Source organism: Typopeltis vanoorti, chromosome 1 (genome assembly GCF_054136105.1).
Source record: "Typopeltis vanoorti isolate ZY-2024b chromosome 1, IOZ_Tvanoo_1.0, whole genome shotgun sequence".
Taxonomy (NCBI): Eukaryota; Metazoa; Arthropoda; class Arachnida; order Uropygi; family Thelyphonidae; genus Typopeltis; species Typopeltis vanoorti.
In genome coordinates this window covers 46,817,958-46,843,101 of record NC_143549.1, presented here as the reverse complement: position 1 = coordinate 46,843,101, position 25,144 = coordinate 46,817,958, and the positions used below count along the sequence as shown (strand labels likewise).

Here is a 25,144-nt window from a genome sequence, read left to right as displayed (position 1 = left end):
AACTCGCTAGAACTGAATTACAGTGCCAATTGTAGTACTTTCCTAAATAACAACAAGTGAGATCATGCATGCTCTATGCATGTATTGTACACGCTCTGTTCTTTGCTTAATATAATTGGAATCGGTTGATTATAGTTTGTAACAGTTTTTTTACTTTTTAGTGCCTTACATCAGTTATGTACTCTGAAGACGCCAACAGCCTTAGTTGGTGAAATTAGTTGGTATAACATAGTTGTTTGTTATATACACTTGATGATTATAATCCCATTAAAAGTCATTGCAAGTAATCTTATGTTCTTCAGCCTAATCCTGTATTCTATTTCTGACCAATTTTTCCAGCACTTTGATCACAGCTGCAGATATATAGACTGGTCTATAATTGGAAATTTCTGTTCTCAAACCATGCTTGTGGAGAGGTATTATTTTGCTTTCTTTCCACTTCTTAAGAACCTTTCCCACTACTAGACCATCATTAAATAACCAGGACAGTGGCATGGCTAACTCTTTTGCACATTCTTTAAAAATATGTGGTGATAGCCTTATTAACATCTAACCTGATTAACCCTCGATACACCTCTGATTCTTTCACCTTTAATTCTCCTAATTCTTGCCTCCCTTCTATATGTTGCATAGCATCCTTCACACCATTATGATATACATTGAAAAAGTCTAAACAAAAATAATTATTTTACTATTCCATATGTTAGTACCAGCTTTATTTCCATTGCATCATATCTGCTAGGCTAGCATATGCTAACCTGTCCATAAGTAAATTGTATTTTTATATTAGTATTTGATGATCATACAAACATTGGATACTCTGTTTTGCAATTTTATGATTAAAATAATAGTTGCAGGTTTTTAAAATATGTTTAATATTGTTTTACAGTCAGCATGCCTTTTTCTAACATTTAAATTTGATTTTAATTTTCTGTTGTGTTATTTGTATCTGTGATTTCATAATCTATATTTTATAACAGGAATGGCAAAAATAATGAGAGCAGCTAGAGTATATAAATTCGGGTCACCTAAAGTGCTACAGATTGATAAAGATGTTCCAGTTCCTTCTTTTGCAGAAAATCAGGTAAGTCTCCATTGCTTTTTAATGAGAAATTTCATCCTGAATTTTGAATTGATTTTTGTGAATTAGTTGTCTAGGATTTGGTTTCATTATACAAATAAAAGCAAAAATAATCATGGAAGAAGAATTTAGTGAGCTCAGATTGTAGCAAAATGCCTATAGCTGAATTACTTGAATAACCACTTGGTCAGTATATTATCTAGGTGGAATTATAATATCAGATACTGAAGAAAGAGGGAGAGACAGAGAGAGAGAATATATAAGATTTAAAATGAGCAAGGTGGAGCTTCAGAGATATGGTACTGCAAAATCTCAATGCAAACACAATAGAGATGGGGTGGGATAGGATAACAGTGGATGTATTAAAGAAATATGTAAAGCATTAGTATTACTTTTTTTTTTAAGAAATAGAAAGAAATTAATATAGTCTTTAGGAGAGATAGAGGAACTAGAGACCATACAGGTCAATTATGAGAAAAAACAATAGAAATTCAGAAAGAAGTATTCATCTTTTATAAGAAAGCTATTGATTATGTAGATAACAACAGGCTATGGAATGTGATGATTAATGAAAATACCTGAGTATCTAATTCTCTTGATAAGAGAGCTGTATGACAACCAAGAAGCTTCAGTAAAAACAGCCTTTGGAAAAGCAAACAGTGTTCAAGTGGAAAAAGCAGTTCAGTAGAGTCGTATACTGTCAACCTCTCTTTTTAATATTTATAGTGAATATATTAAGAGCATGGCTAACTTAGACAAAGACCTAGCAGAAATTAGGATTTGTGGCATAAAAATAAATAATTTAAGATGTGCAGATGATACATTCCTCATAGAAGAAACTAAGGAAGATCTGGAGCAAATGAAATTAAAAGAAGGATAGCCATGGGAAAAAAAAAAACACCTATGTTAAACCTGACAAAAATTTTGAAAGACAGAGGTGCTAGTAAGGCTACAAAAGTTACAATTGTGAAAGCAATGGTATTTCCAGTAGTCATGTATGCATGTGAAAGCTGGATCATTAAGAAGAAAGACATAAAGCTAATAGATTCATTTGAATTATGGGCATGGAAGAGACTATTAAGAATCTCATGGACTGCAAGAATAAGTGTTGAAAGTTTTTTCACTTGATTATACTATAAATTAAAGATGTCAAGAAATTATATTCTTCATTTCATCCTTTATCTAAGTGTAAGCAAACAAAGTTTGCATATAAAGTCACTTCACTGGGCTACTTGTATGTAGAGGCTAATGACTTCATATCAATCCTTAGTATCCCATAATTTCGCTTGGTTGAACAGCAGGAAGGAGTGATGACAAGGGGCCATCCCTGGAAGTTATGAAAGGAAACTGTGAGCAAGAGAGTGAGGAGTGGTTTCTTGCATGGAGGGTGGTTGAACCGTGGAATGCATTGCCTGATAGAGTGGTGAAAGTGAGAACGGTCAATGAGTTTAAGGAGTGGTATGATAGACTTTGTGTTTCCTAGGAAGGACTTCCCACGATGAATCTTTTGACTCCTTGGAGGCCTAAATAATAATAATAATAATGCTATGCACATATCCTTACAGACATGTATTATGGGAAGGGCCACTACACAGACTGGTTTCAACCTTTAATAAGATCTCATCAGTGGGAGCTGCACCCAGAAATGATACCTTTATAGTATACTATAAAATATACTATGAAATTATTATAGTATAACCAAGTGAAAAAACTTTCAACATCTATCTCTAATCTAGAATATTTTGGCGATAAGGTATGACACCTTTTGGTTACTTGCATATGGAAATATGACTTCTGCATTACTTCTACCTTGGTATCACTTCTGGGTCTGTCTCCCATTGACGAGACCTCAATAAAAGTCAAAACTGATCTCAGTAGTGCTCCTTCCTAGCATTATGCATGTACATAAAGATATGTGCATTGCATTATGAGATACGAAGGCAATTGATGTGCAGTTATCAGCACCTATATACAAGTAGCCCAGTCATAAAGTGACTTCCCATGCAGTCTTTGTTTGCTTGTGAAGTTGATAAACAATGATGAAGTTGACAAAAGAGATGGATAAACGATGAAATCAAGAATGTAATTTCTTGACAACTTGAATTTTTAATAGCTAATAAGTATTTTTGCTAGGATAAAGACAGAGTTCTCCTTGGAGACAATGTTTGCTTGAAGACTGGATGGCATATAACAACAACAACAATATAGTCCTGCTGTACAAGGGATGTCAGAAAAAAAATGTAAAAGCTATAGGCCAGTTAGTATTTCAGGAATGATTGTTGGTGATGGCTAGAATTCTGAAGTGAGTAGATGGCGTTTATGAAGGTTTATGCTGAAAACATGGCTTTATTAAGTCATGAAAGTCAGCAATAATCTATTCATATTTCACATCTATTCATTTATAACATCCATCTATAATAGTTATAACTGAATTAGATAAAAGCACTATGCCACATAGTGATATTATGGGTCTTTGCAAAAGACCTTTCACAGATATATGACTGGCTCCTTTTTCCTTACCTTTATTCTCCCATGTAAAATTTCCCGCAGTTTTCATCCACTAAATACCTCTCAGTTTCTTAAATGTCTTAATCATGTGATTTGATTAATCAGTCCTTTATCTTCTGTGTACTAAGATATGCTGATTAGATGTCTTCAGTCTGTCATCATAACTTAAACAATTGTTCATTATTAAAAAAAAAATTATGGAAATACTTCCTTGTTATAGTAAAATCTCAGTTTAATATAAACCAAAATAATTACTTCAAATGATGACCCTGATATGAAGGTTGAAACCAATGTTTTCAACCCTCACATCAGGGTCATCATTTGAAGTAATGCAAAGAAATAAGCTACATTATAATTTACATAGTATGATAAGTCACAGGCAATTTGGGATTTAGCCCACCAAATTGTATTCTTATTGGCTTAAACCAATATACAAAATGATGGTACAACATGACAAAATTTCATGCCGGCTGTGGTGTTGCCTGGTTAAACATGACCCCCCCCCCCGTTATTTTCGTCAGGGAACCAGGGCGAACAGCGAAACGTCAGCTACTGGAACAAATCTGAAAGCACACCCTAACTCAACATCACCAGAATTAAAGATTGGTACTATCAACATAAGAAGCTTGAATGACAAAGAAATGGGGCTAGCTGAGGAATTAGATAAGTTCCAGATCGACATAATAGGGGTGACTGAAATAAAAAAAGACAAAAACTGGTGAGATCTTTCTGAGCAATAAATACAAAATGTTATATTCATGAATTGACAATCAAGGAAAAGGAGTAGCCATAGTATTCAACACAAAATATGAGGCTAATCTTCTTGAATGGCAGGCAGTCTCAAGTAGAGTGATGTGGGCTAATATCAGAATGGGAAATCGGACAATGAGACTTATTTGTGCCTATGATCCCACAGAAGGTTCTACTAAGGTAGAAGTGGAAGAATTTTTCAATGCTTTAGAAAAAGCAACTGACGCAATGAAAAAGTTAAAGTTGGTCCTTGTTGGGGATATCTAAATAGCAGAGTAGAAAATGATTGTCTGACATACAAAAATATTTTGGGAAACTTTGGCGAAAAGAGTAAAGCTAATAATAATGGCAAATATCTGTTGGATTTAGGTCAGAACATGGACTGGTTATTACTAACACCATGTTCCAACATAAAAATGTGCACAAATTCACATGGAGAGAAGAGGCAAGGAATAAGAAAAGTCTCATTGACTATGTTATTGTTGATAGTGATGTTTTCTCCCTGGTGCAGGACACCAAAGTGTACAGAGGATTTGAAATTGGAAGTGATCACTATTTGGTCTTGAGCAAGATAAAACTGAATTTCATATTGAAAAGAATAACATGTAAGAAAGTTTTAAAGCAAATAAAAGTTGAGCAGCTCTCAGATGTGAATCGTAGACTGAAATACACGAAGATTATTGAAGAAAAAATGAAAGAGTTTGAGAACAGGAACAAACCTTGGAGATTCAGTGGGAAGCCTTGAAGAAAGTTCTGATTGATACAGCCAGAGAGGCATGTGGTGAGGTGGTCTGCAATGATAGAAAAATCGGACCTCCATGGTGGACACAGGAAGTTAAGAGGCAGTGAAGGAAAAGAAGAAAGCATATCAAAAGTTCCTGGCAAATATGTCAGCGTTTGCTCTTAGAGAATACAGAGACAAATGTAAGAAAGTGAAACACTGTGTAAAACTAGCTAAACAAAAGTCATGGGAGGACTATGACAAGAACGTAGAAAATAAATATCAAGAGGGTGGTAAGATATTCTGGAGGTTGTTGAAGAAGCTTAGAAATGGAGGAAAAAGTGCTGTATAAGGAGTTAGAGATGATAAAGATGACATGAAAATGGGAGAAAAAGATATCCTTGAAGTATGGAATAATTACTTCGAAAAATTGCTAAATGAAACAAGCAGTGATAGCACAGTGGTAAAAAATACTCAACAGGCATGCAGTCAGGAATACATATCCATACTTGAAGTAGAAAAAGCCATCAAAGGCTTGAAATGTGGAAAGGCAGCAGGAGTAGATGATATTCGACCAGAAATGCTGAAGTATGGTGGTATAAAAGTCCTACAGTGGCTGCACTGAATAGTTCAGAAAGCCTGGACAGAGGGATGAATTCCCGATGGGAGTAGAGCTCTGATAGTACGAACATATATAAAAAGGGAAATAAAAGTGAATGTGAGAATTACAGAGGTATTTCCCTACTGAGTATTCTTGGCAAGATCTATGCAAGTATACTTGAGAAACGGTTGAGAAGAATTTTGGAAGAAAAGCTTGGTGAAGAACAAGCTGGATTCAGGCCAAATAGAGGATGTCAGGATCAGATCTTCACTTTACGACAAATAATTGAGAAAGCATGGAAATATAACAAAGATCTGTATTTAAGTTTTGTCGATCTGGAAAAGGCATATGACAAGGTGCCAAGAGAGAAGCTATTCAATATGCTACAGTTATATGGTGTCAATGGGGCATTATATCAAGCAATGCTTGGTCTTTATTTGAGTTGTAAGTCAGTAGTTAGAACTGAAGGAAGTTGTTATGTCTTTACTTTTCCTTTATTTCTTTATTCTTATCCCTGTCATACCTACCAAGCTTGAGATCTCTAACCTATCTCTCTGGGTCCACATCTCCTTTCGGAACTCTGACATAATTTGTTTGATAGAGCTGTGCCAGGCAGAGTCCTAGTACAGAAGAATTCTTGTACAAAGAAACCTTCCCAGAGTTCAAGTATTACCTAATCTTGTTAAAGTATTAAGTGCCTATAGAAAATTCAACATTGCAATCATGGCCTAAAAACTTTCTACACTTTCTTTAATTTCCATTTATTCACAGGTTTGAACTTTAGTGAGTGGTAAAATCAGTCTCGTGCTCAGACAAACTCAGGCTTACATAGAAAAAACATGTTTATTAAATATCAAATTGCATACAAATAAACTTCCACACATCAAAGGTATCATATCAAAATTCTAATTGACTGGCTAAGTAATAAGGAACATTCTGAATATCAATTGCACTATTTTCATCTCTAGGTTAAATAAGTAAATATTCATCATAAAAGACTAGTTCAAAATTCTAAGTAAAGCTTGCTAACAAAGATCAAATCACATTCAACTGAGTGTTGCATACTCTCAGGCTTTCAGACTACTAGTCCAATATGATTAACACGTTACTGAGCACAAAAGTCACTTAAAAGTTCTCTTTCTTTTTGATTAGAAATCTGTTCTTCTCTCTTTGCTCCAATACTAATTGTTACATGAATAAGGAAAGTAGTGTACGTTACCAGTATCCTGAGAGGATATTGTGCTTCTTTTGTCCGTCCTTTGTAGTCGGACATCTTTCTGCTTTATCGAGTCGCGTCCACGTGGAGGGTACGCTGATTGACACAAATGGTCATTCCTTGCACTTTACCATACAAATGCTAGTCTACTGGATCGATATCGTCATTTCGGCCGCCCTTCCAAGGGAATTTTCCGCTGTCTTGCATCGGTAAACTCTTACCGGTGGCCGTTGATGTCTGCTGTTAGTTCACGTATAGCATGCCCGACTCCTTCAGCTAGCAACTGGGAAGGAGATTACTTCCAGTGCTGTTGATCGGTCAGCACTCTGCTTGTCCACACAAGAAACAGGAACAGAAAAAACGGGGGCCAAAACCCACGTGGACTTGCCTTTTTATTCTTCTTTGTAGCGCCCTCTTTTCGTATCAGAGGATCTCTCATTGCACTCTCCTATTTGCATCTTACGTGGTTGTGTCACACTCTTGCTCCTTGAAGAGCGCTTCCATGAATGCTTTCACTTCGGGCTTTACGTCATCATAGGCAGTTAGCTAACGACCTTTGTTTGCACTTAGACATACATTCTTACATAGAGTATAATTTTGACTTCAATAACTTTAAACAATATAATTCTATTTAGACATACAATTTTCTCCTGTATTTTACTTCTATTAAAGGTAATTCTAACAGGTTTTTCTTTTATATTTTGCTTTCTTAACTAATAGTACAAGTATTTATAGCTCAGAATTGTGTTTCTTGTTAAATCTTGAATGAATGATTCTTTTGTTGAAAGAGTTCTCGTTCAAGATCTAACAAAGTACAGGAAGATGGTTTAATGTTAAATCTGGTGTGAGACAAGGATGTACATTATCCCCTCTGTTATTCATTATCTATATGGATCACATTATGAAGGAAAGTGGTATTAAACATGATATCAGAATTGGAGATGTTAATGTCAGCTCTTTGCTTTATGCGGATGATGTTATACTTTTAAATAAATCTGCTGCAAGTTTGCAAAATTTCCTGACTGAATTGAATAACTGTTGTAATAGATATGGTATGAAGTCAGCATTAAAAAGACAAAGACAATGAAAATAGGTAGAATTGTTGAAAATGTCAACTGTGTTATGAACAGGGAACCTGTGGAACAAGTAAAACATTTCAGCTACTTAGGCATGATTTTTAGTGAAGATAGTAAATGAAATATGGAAATAGACAACAGAATCAACAAAACTGATATGGTAGGAAGGCAACTGAATAAATTCATGTGGAATAAGAGAGAAATTAGTTGGAACGCTAAATTAGCTGTATACAAGACAGTGTTTAAACCAATTTTAACTTATGGATCTGAGAGCTAGGTTAGAAGTAAAACACTTGACCAAAGACTAGAGACTGCAGATATGAGAGTCCTGGGAAAGATTAGGTGGCATGAACAGATGACATCAATGGCAATATCATATTAAAAACAAAGATATTAGGAAAGAACTTGATATTGTCAGCATCCAGAAATGCATTAGCAGAGCTAATCTCAGGTGGTATGGTCACTTAAGCAGAATGGGAGAGGAAAGATTAGCAAAACAATTGTTCTCTGCCAGGTTAGCAGGAAAAAGAACCAGAGGAAGACCAAAATATAGGTGGATTGATACAGTAAAAAGTGCCTTAGAAGATAGAAATATAAGTCCATAATATTGGAGTCTTGACATTTAACCGACTGATTTGGAGGAAAATTGTAAATAAGAAGTTAGTAATGATGTAAACTTTTCATGTAGTGCTATCATATCCTGTACACCCCCTTGAGGGTATATATATCAGAAATTTGATGATGATGACTAATATTATTATTACTTCCTGGTCTCTATGGAGTCAGAAGACTCACTGCAGGAGTCTAAACTCTCTACAGACTACTACTTCTTCTTTCACTTCTTTCCTATGCAGGGTCTGCGTGTTACTTAGATGTGACTTCTTGTTAGTACCACTCCCAACCGACCTGTCGCTGGGGAGATATATTTTTAATTGTAGCAGCGTATGTTCACGGGGCCAGTTTGCCTGCTTATGGGATGAAAAACGCCAGATAAACTGGTAGAAAAAACCCTACTGCCCGTGTCCAAAACCAGCTAACTTGGCTATAGCTGAGGAAGATCCTCAAATTCCTCACGTCTTCGACGGGAATCGAACTTGGGACACTCCTTTCCCAGTCATATGGTTGTGAAGCACAAAGCCACTAGGCTAACTGTGCGGACCTAAACCCTCTACAGACTACGATATGCATAATTCCTTATCTTGAAACATTCAGTATCAAGACATTTACTTACCACTCTGGCAGAGCATTCTATTCATTAACCACTTGCTATGCAAAACATCTTTTTTTTTTCCCTTGCTGTGTGACATCTCATTCTCTCACTGTTTGATAGGCTCCTCTGACCAGTTTATATATCTGAGTTATATCATCTCTTCTCCTATCTGCCATACTCCGCAGAGCACATTTACTTCTTCTCCTTGTACTATACATTCCACCACATCCTAAGATTGGTCTTAGTCATTTCTCTCTGTGCTTGTATGCACACATTCACATACCAACCTTCGCTTTCCTCTCTAAAATTTCCTTATAACAAAAAATTTTCCATTTACCAGATTATGTACAGAGAAATTAACATGGGGACTGAGTAGTATCTTATACTATCACCAACTTATTCCTACTTTGTTATTGTTCGTCCTGTTATAGCTGCAGTTTTCTTGGTAACATTTACAACTTTTGCACCATGTCCTCTGAACTTCTATGTCCCAAATCCTTAACTCCTGGAGCAAAGTTTACTCTTCCATAGCACAGTTGGAAAAACAGTGAGACATTGTGCCCTCCAATTGGGAAAGACCTGAGTTTAATTCTCATCATGATGAGGGGGACTCTTTATATGGGCTTTTTCAATTGAAAGCAAGTTAGCCAATCTCATACAGAGGTAGCAGAAGTTTTCCTCCTGGAAATTTGGAGTTTTCATCCTGCATAAAAGCAAATCAGCCATGAGAGCACATGTGATTTACAGACAGAAAAAACTTTTTTGGTAGTGGTAGGCAGTAGATGGTGTTGTGTGTTGATGATAGTAATGTCATTGTGTAGTTGGAGGATTAAGTAGGAGAGACAGTGAGTTGTGTGTAGTGGATTAGTGTGCCCTCCCACAATGATTCATTAGATTCCTTGGAGATATCACACAACAATAATGATGATGATGATAAAAATACAATTTTCTTTATTATGGTACACAGTGTTCCATCTGCTCTGGCCAAAGTGGATGACTGTACATTTAGCAACATTGAACTGATATCTCCATACATCTGCCAAACTAGTTTCTGGCTCCTCTCAGCTAATTATCTCTGTAACCAGGTTAAGCAACTGACTATATGTTCCTTTCAATTTCAGTGGCAGTTTTTTTTATCAGATACTACTACAAAATCTAAAAAAATCACTAAGTATCTTCACTGTATGATATTCCTGTCACCCTATTATAAAATATAACTAGATATGTGAAGCATTACTTTTCCCTTAACAAAATTTATTACTGTATGGAAAGATTTCTGTTCTGACACTTTCATCAGCACACCTGGTACATCATACACAAACTGGACCTACAGTTTGACATTACTAACTTGGATTCTCCCTTATGCAAGAGCTCTATTTTTCTCTTCTTACACTTCTCTGCGCTTCCTCTTGCAAGATTCTTGTTGAACAACCAAATCAAGGATACCACTATCAGCAGCACTGTAGCATGATAAATTGGTTCCAGGGGCAGAAATCAGAGATTTCTGCCCCTGGAGCCAATTTATCATGCTACAGTGCTGCTGATAATCTGATAACCTGGAGAAATCAGACACCCTAATTAAAAGAAAAGAAGTTTGCTCCATCTCTCCAAAATGGTGCCCATTAGGACACAGTACCTTGAGGGCAATGGCACTGCTCCACTCCCCACTCATACTACCACACCTGAATTGTCAGTGCCTTTGCATCTTCTTTCAATATCCCATCCAGTCCTACAGTCTCCTTATTGACATATGTTTACTTCATATTCCAAACACTTCACATCCATGAACAGGAAGAAAGGACGGAATATCCTTAGTACCTTATCCCCAACATGAAATACACTGACAACATACTTATTGAACATTTTCCATTGTATCTTCAGGTGATGTGACTCTTGTGCCATCTCTAGCAACTAAAATCAGTTTTCCAAATTCATCTGTTCTTCTGCAAGTCACATAACTGTAGAATTCTGTAGGAATAAATCTTATTGCCTCAGTCAGTCTCCTTTCTTATGCTGATTTCTCATTCCTCACTATACTTTCTTAGCCTGTCCCGTACTCCTGTTCTTTATACCTCCTCCATAACATTTTCTTTTTCCTCATTTCCTGCATAATTTCATGATACATATATTTTATTCCCACTGTTTGTCTTCCTAACTTTAGGAATACACCAGATGTTATCAACAGGACCAACTTTTCCTTTTTCATTGTGTCAGTTGCTTTCTCTAAAGCTTTAAAAACTTTTTCCACTTCTGTGGGACCATAGGCACAAAAGATTACCAACAGGACCAAGTTTTCATTTTTCATTGTATCAGTTGCTTTCTCTAAAGCCTCAAAAATTCCCTTCACTTCTATGTTAGTAGAACCTTCTGTGGGACCATAGGCACAAATAAGTCTCATTATCCAGTTCCCCATTCTGATATTTGCCCACAACACTCTACTTTAGACTGCCTGCCATTCAAGAAGATTAGCTTCGTATTTAGTGTTGAATACTATGGCTACTCCTTCTTTTCCCTTGATTGTCATTACCAATATAACATTTTGTATTTATTGCTCAGAAAGTATTTATTTGTACTTTGTATTTATTGCTCAAATTATACTCTCTGGAACAAAAAAAAGGAAGCACAGAAATACATAAAGAACTAAAAATAGACTCAGTATTGAACAAAGTATATGAATACTGAAAGAAGTAGGTTCAACATCATAAAAGAATGGGGAGTTCAAGACTACTGAAAAAACTCTGATACCACTCTGTTAGAGGATACAGAAGCCAGGAACGACTAAGGAAAAGATGGAATGACTGGAACAGGCTGCTGTGTGCCTAAATCCCTGAAAATGATGATGATACTGACTATAAGTAGATTGCTTGATTAATAATAACCAGGTTTTAACTCATATACAATTGTTTATTTATGCTAGATGTACTTCCTCTATATGTTTCGCTGTCAGTATGAATAACAGTGGAAGGTTACTTAGCATAAATAAAAAAATGGCAAAAACTCAACTTTTTGCAACAGCAGTTAATATCTATACAGTGGTATCTCTAATCCAAACCTCTTTAGTCCAAACTCTCCAGTAATCTTAATGTGGTTTGAAAGAAAAAAAGTTTTATTTATTGCGTATTATTATTTTGTGTACTATTATTTTTATTTAATAATTATTATTTTAACTATTATTAATTATTTTATTATTATTACAGTACAGTATTTTTTTTTCATACTGTTGATACGGTTATACTGGAGGCCTATATTTATGTATTGTGTGTTCACATTACGTTTGCATTTTTATACTGTACAGTACTTATACTGTATTATTGGCATGAATCACAAATATACACAAAAAGTGGAAATTCAAAACATGCATAATTTGGTTAAAAATATAAATACAAATGATGAAATTTCACAAACAGATGTTACAGAATGGATTACAGGTAGAACCGAAAGTGAATTCGAAATCAAATCAGATGCTGAAATTATAAATTTGACACTACAAAATGAATTAGATGACAATAAAGAACTCGAAGAAAAAAAAGTGAAACATGAAGAGTGAGTTGACAGTTTTAATGTGTATAGAATGGGCTAAGCAGAATGATACTCCATTCCACAAAATTTTATTGCTAATGCAGCTCTGAGCAGCATTTGAAAAAAGTTGAGCTTCCAAGAAGCAAAAGAAAATCAGTGACTTTTTTTACAGAGAAATAAAAAACTTTTTTTTGTGTTATTTTGTGAAACTTTTGTGTTGTGTACAAGAAAGTAGTATTTTTTACACAAATTAAGTTATATACTAAACTATGCAATTTTATTAAATCAAAATCCTCAATAATACAGTACATACAAATTAAATTTTTTACTAAAATAAACTTGTGTACTGTATTATTTTTTGTTTTTCATTACAGTACAGTACCTTTCTTTCTATCAGCTACTTCATTTGTTTACAGAATTAAATTGATGTACCATTAGAATCTGATTATTTTTGTCTTAAACGCTAGTTATTGTTGTCTCTTGGAGGGAAATTCGCTAATCCGAATGAGCACAGTTTTTATTAGTTCAGATTAGCGAGATACCACTGTATTTACAAACACTAGAATGATAGTCTAATCACAAGTATCATTAGGCATGTTATATGCAATCTCTCCATTGTTATGTAAACTCTGTAAGGGATTGCTGTCATAGAACAGGTCTTTAATTTTACACATGCTAATTTATGTTACTAATGTGTAAAATTCCAGATGTCATGAAGGATCATCCCTTGATTTCTATTTATTATGCCTTTTGAATGAATGATCTCATACTCTTTGAACAGCCTGTCAAAGTAATTCTCTTATAAGTATGGCATGCCATACTTATAAGTATGGCATGGAGGATGCTTACCAATTTACTATTTGACGTTCTTTGAGGATATGAACTATGAGTCCTCATTTTTCTTCCTGTTTGTTTTCATTTCCACCCAGTTCTTTGTTGCAGATTTTGAAACTACTCCCAGTCTGACCTATGTTATATCCACAAGAGCATGGAATCTTGTATATATACAGGATGTTTGTAAAATGGAGCTTTGTCTTTAGGAAGGCATAGGAAGTTTCGTAAGGTGTTGACTGCCTTTTAATATTTTGACTGTTTTTCTCGATGGAACAAATACTGTGTGTCTTTGTAATTAATTTCTTGTGTTATCACAGGATGGTTCATCAGAAAATAAAAGTTTATTATTATTATTATTATCCAGGCCTCCATGGAGTCAAAAGACTCATCATGGGAGGTTGTTTTTAGGAAACACAAAGTTTATCATACCACTCCTTGAACCCATTGACCGTTCCTGCTCCAACCACTCTCTCAGGCAAAGCATTCCAAGGTAAAAGTTCAAATCCTATATCATCACTTCCTCAATATTTTGGAGGAATTGATGAAATAGGATTTGAAGTTCTTGTTTTTGTTTGATATCATCATTTTTTAGTATGTTTAAGGCTCTATTTTTCAAGGTTTTGATTACAGTTTTTGTTAGGTACTGCCTTTCTCTGTAGGTTTCTTTCCTATAGACCTCTAATGATAATTCTCCAGCAATGTTTTTGTTGACATGGATTTCTAGGAATGGTAATTTTCCATTCTTTTCTACTTCTAATGTGAATTTTATTTTCAGATGTCAATTATTTAGAAAATATAGAAAATCATCCAGATTTTCTTTATTTTCTGTGTGTGTATTTCCAGATAATAAAGATGTCATCCATATATCATGGTTGCCTGTTCATGGTTTTATGGTTAACTTTTCTATAGTTGATTCTTCAAATTTTCCAGTTATAAGTTATCAATCAGAGGTGATAGAAGTGAGCCCATTGCAAGACTATATATATCTAGTAGTAAAATTTTCCTTTCCAAGTGAAGCATGAAGATTTTAGTCAATGTTGGAAGAGACGTGTGATGTTCAGAGGAAATAGGCTTTCTTTCAAGTATATCTATTGATTCTTCAACTGGTATGTTGATAAATCATGAAACTACATCTAAACTGGTTAATATATCTGATGGGTTAATTTGAATGTTTGAAAGTTTAACTACAAAATGCTTAGAGCTTTTTAAATATGAGTCTTTATGTCATATAAGGTTAGATAAGTGTTTAGAGAGAAGATATGTTAGAGAGCTTCTGCCATCAACTATTGGATGTAGGAGATGTCTGTTTTGTGAACTTTGGGCTCACCATATAATCTCAGTGTGATCGCGTGTCTGAATTCCAGTTGTTTTTTAAGGTCTTCTTTAATTCATTCGTTTAGATTATATCATTCATTTTTAAGTGCAATGACCAAGTCGGATCATAGTCCATTTCCAAACATGTGGAAGAGTTCGATAACATGGAGTGATCTTGAAGTCATTGTCTGCACTATTTAAAATGACTGTTGAATTCCCTTTATCTTGCCTTTAGTATTTCATCAAAATTTAATAACAATTTCATCATTGTTACGAAAACTTCTCAAAACTTCTTTCGCTAAAACTGTGAAAGTATTATTATTATTGTTGCACTCTCCATGGAGTCGACAGACTCATCGTAGGAGGTTCATTCAACTGACAACATATTTATCATATAGAATCTTGAAGTCCTTAAGACTCCTTGCATTAACAACACACTCTGGTAATGCATTCCATTCACTGACAGTTCTCCATGTAAAAAATCTTCTCCTCACACTCTTCTTCATCACACTTTTACATAACTTTCAGGAATGACCTCTGGTTCTTCCCCCCTCATCTTCTACTCTTTTTATAATTCTCCTCTGGATTAATTTGATAAAATCCTCTCGCTAACTTAAACGTCTCTATCATATCACCTCTCTTCCTCCTATCCATCAAACTCTGCAATCCACATTTCTTCAACCTCTCTCTCTCTCTCTCTCTCCATAGCCAACATTCCAAAGTCCTGATATTGTCTTAGTCACTCGTCTCTGGATCCTCTCCAATGTCTTCACATCACATTGAAAACTAGGTGACCAGATCTGAGCACAATAATCCAAGTGTGGTCTGACCAGTGCCTTATACAATGGTGCAACCACTTCTTTATTCTTGTATGTTAGAGTACTTCTTTTCATAGCAGCACTACGATATGCAACTTTTGCAACCCTATCAATATGCCCTCTAAACTTTAGTCTACTGTCAGTCATAACTCCAAAATCTCTAATCTCATCCACTTCCTGCACCATTGATGGTGCCGTACTGCACCACCACTATATTGATGGTGCAGTACGGCACCATCAATATAGTACACAGCCTTATATTTCTGCACTCCAAAATGAAATACCTTGCACTTATTGATATTAAAACTACAACCCCACTCTTTTGTCCAAGTCAAAGGTCTATTTAAATCTTCCTGAAGAGATTCAGCATCAGCAGTGCTACTTATATTCTTCCCAACTTTGCATCATCAGCAAATAACTGAAGATCCCCAGTCAGTCCACATGATATATCGTGTACAAACAAGTTAAATAGCAGGGGGTCCAAGAACTGAACCCTGGGACATGCCATTGGTTACCTTTCTGTTTTGAGACACTGCTCCATCATACACAACCTGCTGGTATCATTCAGAGAGCCAATCTCTGATCCATCTAACCAATATACTGTCTATTCCCATCCTCTGCTTGTACACCAACTTATCATGTGGTAATCTATCAAAAGCTTTTGCAAAGTCTAAGAATATCACTGTATATGATTCTAACTTATCTACTACACTCGTCACCTTATCATAAGATGCAAGTAAATTACTGAAACAGGACCTACTTTAAAAATCCATGCTGACCTTCATAAAGGATGCCATGTCCATCAACCTAATTCTGTATTCTATTCCTTATCAGTCTCTCCAACACCTGATCACAACTACAGTTAAACAGACTGGCCTATAGTTAGAGACTTCTGTCTTAGAACTATGCTTGTGGAATGGTACCATTTTGTCCTCTTTCCTCCTTAGGAATCCTACCCACTTCAAGACTTTCATTAAATAACCAGGTTAAGGGCATAACCAACTGTGGTGCACATTCCTTAAGCATGCATAGTTATATGTCATCCATTCCTACAGCCTTATTCACATCTAACCCAACCAACATCTGATACACCTCTGTTTCTTTCACTTCCAATTCTCTTAATACTTGCCTCTCTTCTATATATTGTATGAGATTATTTATATAAGTATGATATATACTGATAAAGTGCTCGTTCAATAATTCCACTATATATTTGCAGCTGTTAGTTTGCTGCCATGACTATCCACATTATCCAGTGTTAGTCTGCCATAATTATTCTTTCTCTTGCTTGCTTGCTTGCCATATATCAGAAAAATTCTCTTGAGTTAACCTTGGCTGGTGAGGCCAACATCTCCTCTCATGCTGCACCTTTTTTTTCTTTACCATGCTTGTCACCTTTCTAGCCTGCACCTTATACTCTTCATGGATCTGATCACCACCAACTGTCTTACCTCATCCATAACAGTTTCTTTTCCAGCACAGCTTGCTTGATTTCGCTGTTCATCCATTTCACTTCCACTCTATTTACTCGCTTAACCCTCTATATGTAGCCATACATTGCTTTTGTCAGATACTGCCTTATGAGTTTCCATGCATTTTCAACATCTTTTCTGCTCAGCTCATCTACCCAATGTACTGATGATAACTGACTACAGAGCTTCCTATAATCATCTGCTTTATACTCCCAAATGTATCCATTTTTGGCAGTGACCTTTTTTTGTTTCATCACTTCCCAAACAAGTACCTCATGATCACTCTCACCAACTGGCAGCAGTGTCAACACCTCATTAACAACTTCTTGTGAAGTTATCACCAAATCCAAAACATTAAAGCCTCTAGTTGCTTCAGTCACATGCTGCTTAAGATACTTATCTCTCAGAAATTTCACAAACTCGCTCTCCTTGTTCCCATACACTATCTCCTCCTTGCAGTCTATATTCTTGTAATTAAATTCTCCCATCAGGATCACCTTCTTTTTATATGCCCAACTAATTTGCCAAAACATTTCATAGCCAGTATTCTCTGCACTCCCTGGCCTATAACAGCATCCTGTCATATATACTAACCTGTTTATTTCAACCTTGCATCACTTAGATTCAAAATCTGTGCATGCACCATGACAACCAAGTTTCACTTATTCCAATTACTTTTGGACAAACCGTCTCAATCAATGCAACAAACTCTGCTCTCTTGTTTTGGATACTCCTTACATTTGTGTATAAACATAACAATTGCTGTGTTTGACGCCATCCAAGTAGCACCAACATTCTCTATTCTAGCTGCTACACTACAGTTCTCTCTTCGGTTTGACCTCTCCTATTTCCTTGATCCTAATTGTGATTTCCATTCTTACCTGTCTCATCCTCACCTTTCACCTTGTGCTGCTGACCACATCTTCAACCTCATATCCATCTTCCTTCTGCTGTATAATCTGTTGATTTGTGCTATCCTGTTTCATAGGTAGACTCTGATCATTTGCTATATTAACTTCTTGACTCTGTGCCTTCTCAGAAAACAATAGCCTTTCTAAATGCCCAACACCAAACCCATTCAAATGTAATCCATCAGCTTTATATCATTAGAATTTCCCTTCAAATTCACTCCACAGATTTACAAATCGAACCCCTTTTACCTTACACAACTCGGTCATCTTACTATTCATTATCTCTGCTCTCCTTCTCAATTCACTGTTATCATATCTGGCAACACGCCTACGACTTTCCCAACAACACTATTCTTCTTTACCTACTGCAACAACTTCCTCAAGTTTCTATCAACATTCTTTTTCTCCCCATATTTTATATTATTTTATATTATTATTTTCTATTATTATTTTCCATATTAAATTGACATCCATTATGTTTTTCCCATATTGTCAGCTATTAAAATCATCCTGCAAGCTCACTACATCACCTTGATTAACTATTACCCTACCGAACTTCGCATCACAGCAAACAACTGAATATCTCCCATCAAATTATTTCCTTTATCATTTATGTACAAATTAAACAGCAGTGGCCCAAGCAAAGAGCTCTGCTACACACCACTAGATATACTCGCTCTCCTTGTTCCCATACACTCCTCCTCCTTCCAGTCTATATTCCTGTAATTAAAGTCTCCCATCAGGATCTCACTAGCCACCTGCCTTCTCCTGGATTCTGCTCCTCCATATACTACTTTTAGGTATCTGTTCATCATCTATCCTTTTTATCCATATTACCAGCTTCAAATCCATCTCCGTTTGTTGCAGTCTGCATAACAGAGTTCCATGTGGTATCCTGTCAAACACCTTTGCAAACACCATTAATATTATCATGTAGCCATTCCCTTTATCCGATTCAGTTGTCACCCTATTATAAAAAAGTTAGTAGATTACTAAGGCATGACTGACCCTTCACAAAGCCATGCTACCCCCCTCATAGAGTATCATATTCTTATCCACCCATTCATAAATTCTCTTTTTGACCAACTTTTCCAGTACTTTTACCATCAGTCCTGAAATACTGATGGGTCTATAATTTGCTACCACAGACTTAGATCCTCCTTTAGAAAAGGAATTATTTTGCCCTCCTTCCACTCTCTCTCTTGGAACTTTGCCAGATTAGAGACTTAAACAGGTTTGTCAAAGGCATTGCCAGTTCCCCAGCACAATCTCTTAAAATGCAAGCTGATATCCCATCCAATCTCACAACTGTATCTACATTCAGATTCTGCAATATCCTAAATACCACTAATTCTTCACCATCGGTTCTCTTATATATATATATATATATTGGATCGGCAAATAAGTTTGTTCGGTTTATGCGTTAGTACAAGTTTACGCCGCTTCGCCTATCGCTATTGTTGTGCTACTGCACAACGCTATTGCACAGTTGAAAGGCGATATTTCACACAACCTTTCAGTGAATTTTCATTTGGCCTACTTCAGTTGCATGTGTGTAACATATTTTTAGAAATGGAAGGAAATAACGTGCAATACCAGCATATTTTGCTTTTTTTATTTCAAAAAAGGCAAACGAGCTGCAGAGGCCCATAAAAAAAAAATATGCAGCGTATACGAGGATGGTGCCTTAACAGAACGCATATGCTAAAAGTGGTTTGCCAAATTCCGTTCTGGAGATTTCGGCGTCAATGATGCACCTTGTGCCAGTTGCCCGATTGAGGTTGATTAGAGTGTTGTGAAGGATATCGTCGACAAAAATCCATCGCAAACAGTGCGGGAGATTGCTGCAGTACTGAACATATCCCATAATAACGTTGAAAACCATTTGCACATGCTGGGATATGTTTCAAAACTCAATGTTTGGGTGCCGCATGAATTGACTGAGGCCAATATGACTGCTCGCATATCCATCTGTGATTTGCTGCGACGTCACCAAGAAAATGACCCATTTTTGAAGCAGATGATTATGGGAGATGAAAAATGGGTCATGTACGATAACGTGATACATAAAAGATCATGGGGGGCACAAGCGAACCGCCGCAAACAACCTCGAAAGTGGGATTTTACCCAAAGACGATCATGCTCTCTCTGTGTGGTGGGATTATAAAGATGTTGTCCACTGTGAGGTGTTACCGTCAGGCAGAACAATTGATTCAACTGTCTATTTCTCACAGTTCAGTTAATGCGACTGGCCCGTGCAATTAGCACAAAACGTCCAAATTTCAGTTTTTCACCAGTAAACCTCAGAAGTTTTATGAACGCAGCATAATGAAGATGGCAAGAGATCATTGATAAAGAGGTTCAATATATGACTGACTAGTATGTATTATATAAAATGTGTTTCATTCCACTCTGAAAAACCGAACGAACTTATTTGTCAACCCAATATATATATTTATATAAAATCCTTGCAAAATGATCATCAATGTCCTGTCTAAACCGACTTTATTATATGGACATGAAACATGGACCATAAAATAAAGGAAGAAATTTTTCAGTCCCTGAATATAAAGCCAATTAACTACTATATAAGTAAATATAAAGAAAAATAGTTGGAACATCTAAATCAAACGACAATAGCAAACTGCCATATATTCTATATTGATATAAAATAAATGGAAAAAGTAGAATTCGAAGACAGAGAAAGCAATGGTATGAAATCAGAACAGACAACTTGAACAGAATCCATTTTATTAAGAAGAAGATCCATGTTTTTTCAATTTCAATGGATACTTCACATCCATTTATTTTTTGACATATAAAATATGTTAAGGCTGGTTTGGTGGTTAAAGTTTATTTTCTTCAGTGGAGGAAAAAACTGTGTTACTTGTATCTATTTCAGTGAGATAGATACAAGTGACACTCATTGAGATTTTGAGTGATCTCATAGATCACTCATTTTTTGGAGAGGGACTCTGCACTTTAACAGTACCTCAGTAAAGATTGAAACCAGTTTAGGTGGTTGCCTTTCCGATACATAGCATTATACATGCCCAAAAGAATGCATGCATTGAATTATGGGATACTAAAGCAATTAACATGAAATCATTAGATTCTGTATATAAATAGGCTAATCATGAAGATATTTCATATGCAAAACTTTGTTTGCTTACACTTGGATAAAGGATTAAACAAGAATATAATTTCTTGGCAACTTTAATTTAATTAATATCATTAATCATTGAATTCCTGACATGTTCCCTCAAGGGGGTGTGCAGGATATTATGATAGTACTACATGAAGAACTTACATCATTACTAACTTCCTATCAACAATTTTTCTCCAAATCAATCTGTTATCTGTCAAGATTCCAACATTATCAGATCTTATATTTTTATCTTCTAAGGCAATTTTTACTATATCAATCCACCTATATCTTGGTCCTTCCTTTGTATCTTTTTTTCCTCTCCCATTCTGTTTACATGACCATGCCATTTGATATTAGCTCTGCTAATGCATTCCTGGATGCTGACAATGTCAAGTTCTTTCCTAATATCTTTGTTTTTAATATGATATTGCCATTGATGCCATCTGTTCACACCCCTAATCTATCTCAGTACTCATGTCTGTGGTCTCTAGTCTTTGATCAAATGTTTTATTTCTAACCCAGTTATCAGATTGATAAGTTAAAACTGGTTTGAACAGAGTCTTGTATATAGCTAATTTAGTGTTTTGACTTCATACCATACCAGCTTTGTTTGATTTTGTTTGTCTATTTCCATATTTAATTTACTGTCTTCACTAAAAATTGTGCCTAAGTAGCTGAAATGTTTTACTTGTTTTATAAGTTCTCCATTCACTATGCAGTTGATATATTCAATGTTTCTGCCTATGTTCATTGTCTTTGTCTTGTTATTGCTGTTTTTCATACCAAATTTATTAGAACATTTATTCAATTTAGTCAGAGAATCTTGCAGAATTATTTATTTTACTGGATTTATTTTAAAGTATAACATCATCTGCATAAAGTAAAGAGCTGAGATTAAAATCTCCAATTTTGATATTAGGTTTAAGCCACCTTTAATACCACTTTCCTTCATAATGTGATCCATATAGATAATGAATAACAAAGGGGATAATGTACATCCTTGTCTGACACTAGATTTAATATCAAACCAACTTCCTTCAATTCTAACTTTTGATTTACAACTCAAATAAAGACTAAGTATTGCTTGATTTAATATCCCATTGACACCATACAACTGTAGCGTTTTGAATAGCTTCTCTCTTGGCACCTTATCATATGCTGTTTGCAGGTGTAAGATCTTTGTTATATTCCCATGATTTCTCAACTATTTGTTGTGAAGTGAAAATCTGATCCTGACTACCTCTATTTTTCCTGAATCCGTTTGGCTTCTTCAATCCTTCTCAATCGTTTCTCAAGTACACTTGCATAAATCTTACAAGGAACACTCAGTAGGGAAATACCTCTGTAATTCTCACATTCAGTTTTATTTTCCTTTTTGTATATGGGCACTGTGAGAGCTCTACTCCAATCATCTGGATCATCATTTAATTAATAACCAAGTGAAAACTTTTCAACATAACCAATGAGATACTAATTGGTCTGTAATTTGCTTATTCAATCTTAGAGCCACCTTCATATAATAGAACTATATTTTCCTCTTTCTGTTCCCTTGAATCCTTGTCAGAGCTAAGACTTGGATTCATTTGTCACAGGGCACAGGACAAGTTCAGTTGCACATTATTTTAGCACATGATCAAATCTCACTGCTGTCTGTATTCACATTGATATTTTTCAATATGCTGAGCACCTCCAGTTCATCCACCTCAATTCTCATATCAGTGTCTTTATAATGTAGATTAGTTAACATCCACCTTGAAGAAAACACAAAAATTACATCTCTGATCATCTGTATGGCAAATCAGGATTAGCAGACTATGCTGTGGATACTCCTTCACATGGAATTAGATGGAGGAAAATATTATTATTATTTGACACCTCCAGTTAGTCCATCAAGGGAGGGTACTTGCTCTACAACTCTCTGTCTTCACACTCCACACTCCGTAACTACCTTCATCATCTACTGCCAACCACCACTAAATATTTTTACAGACAAACATATCCATGTCCATGGCTGGATTCGAACCTGTAGCCTTTTGGCTGGAGAGCAGATACACTAACCGCTCGGCCAACCAGGCCAGGTGCTATATTACATATTCTGGCCATATAATATTCTATATTACATATAATTGTTATAGGTCTGGGAGACTATTTTTAGAATCGGCATCATGAAGCACTTTCCTAACCTCAACAAGTATGGTTGCATTCATTTACCAGACATCTACGAGATTATCATTTTGAGACATGATAGCCTGACTTCTCTAAATTAACTTTATGGCCATCCTGCCTTATATGGGCAGGATGGCCATAAAGTTTGTGCCATATAAAGACATTAATTCTGTTTCCAATTAAAATTTGAATTGTTTTTGACAATAATTTAGTTCAGTGCTGTGTGCCTGTTATTTATAATTGTGCTCTGATATGCTAAGTAGAAAACCAGGTAATTAAATTAAAATATATAACCAGTTTATTAATTTTTTTTTTTCTCTCTTCATGTTGTTTATACCATGAAGCATTATTATAAATTCTGTCTGTATGTTCCTATTGATATGCTATTCATTAAGCTTTATAGTGGTTATTTCATTAATATATTTATTCACAGTTTAAAACAGAGAACATAAATCCTGTGTGATATAATATTGAATTCTGTTTCTTCTAGGTTTTAATCAAAGTTAATGCTTCAGGTATAAATCCAGTTGATACATACATTAGAGAAGGAGCATATGTCTGGTTGCCTTCATTACCCTATATTCCTGGAAAGGATGGAGCTGGCATAATTGAATCAATAGGAAATCAAGTAACTAAATTTAAGGTAATGTTATTTTAAAAATTTGAAAATAATTGCGTGCACACACACACACACACACACACACACACACACACACACACACATATATATATGAATAAAGTGTCAGTAACAAAGACACCACATGTTTATGTAATTTTTACCCAAAAGGTTGTAGAAATAAATACTTTAATACTTGGAATAAAGGTTAGATCATCTGAAAACACTGCTCTACTAGAGGCTAAACATGGCACTTTTTAAAGCCACTTCAGGCCTCCAGTATGCCGGATTGTGAAATTCATCTTAAAACTTAAACATTTTGTTGGAAATATATTCATTCTCATCTAAAACTGGAGAACTTAAGGAATTTTAAGGTTAGTTAGCTAGTCTCATATGATGAAGATAGCAAAATTCCCATCCCCCCCTCTCAAAACTTAGGTTTTTCATCTTTAAGGAAGGAAGTAAGGAATTTTTTTTTTTATCATTTTTATTACATTATTTATTTTATTTATATTATATTATTATTTTATTTTTTGTATTTTGAATTTATTTTTTACATTGTCCAGAAACCTTGCTCTAGAGATCAATCATGGCACTTTTTCAAGCCATATCAGGCTTTCAATAAAAAGGTGATCTTGTGTTGAGGAAGAGTGAAAATCATCCCTAACCTGTGTGTGTGAAAATCATCCCTAACATGCACTATACTCCAGTAGGTATTTACTAGACCAGGTATTGAATCTTTATTTGACTTAAGCAAAAAAAAAAAAAAAAAATTACATTATTGTAGTTCTGATTTCTATAGAATATATAGAGAAATGGCAGTTGTAAGAAGAAACTAACATATGTTAAACATGTATTTTATAATTAAGAATGACAAAAATCTTTAGCAACTTGAACTTACTCTTAAGTTGAAAGCAAAAAAAAAAAAAAAAACAATTTAAGAATTCAACCTCAATAAAGATCATATTGGTATTTGCCCAAAATGTATGCTCTGAATACATATTTCCATACATTTCATTTTATTAATAATACTCACATTGTACTCTAGAAATGGCAGGTCATTTCAAAATAGAATATGCAGCATATTCGATTTTCATATTCCCCAATGCTGTACAATACATGCTATTATTAATTTACCATTTATGTGATCCCTGATACCAGTGTCCAAAGGGTTAAGGTTGGA

The 25,144-nt window shown here is 35.2% G+C and overlaps 1 protein-coding gene across 3 annotated transcripts in view; it reads left to right on the top strand.

Annotated features, from left to right (window-relative positions):
* Nucleotides 1–25,144, top strand: part of LOC150109948 (zeta-crystallin-like) — a 162,211-nt gene that overhangs the window by 9,236 nt on the left and 127,831 nt on the right. For all 3 annotated transcript variants that reach the window (XR_016548769.1, XM_090397366.1, XM_090397357.1), the window contains exons 2-3: nucleotides 981–1,084; nucleotides 23,836–23,988. Coding sequence is in view for 2 of the 3 variants with exons in the window: in XM_090397357.1 (XP_090253483.1) it covers nucleotides 981–1,084; nucleotides 23,836–23,988 (257 nt within the window). In the remaining variant the exon portion in view is untranslated. The remainder of the gene's footprint in view (nucleotides 1–980; nucleotides 1,085–23,835; nucleotides 23,989–25,144) is intronic.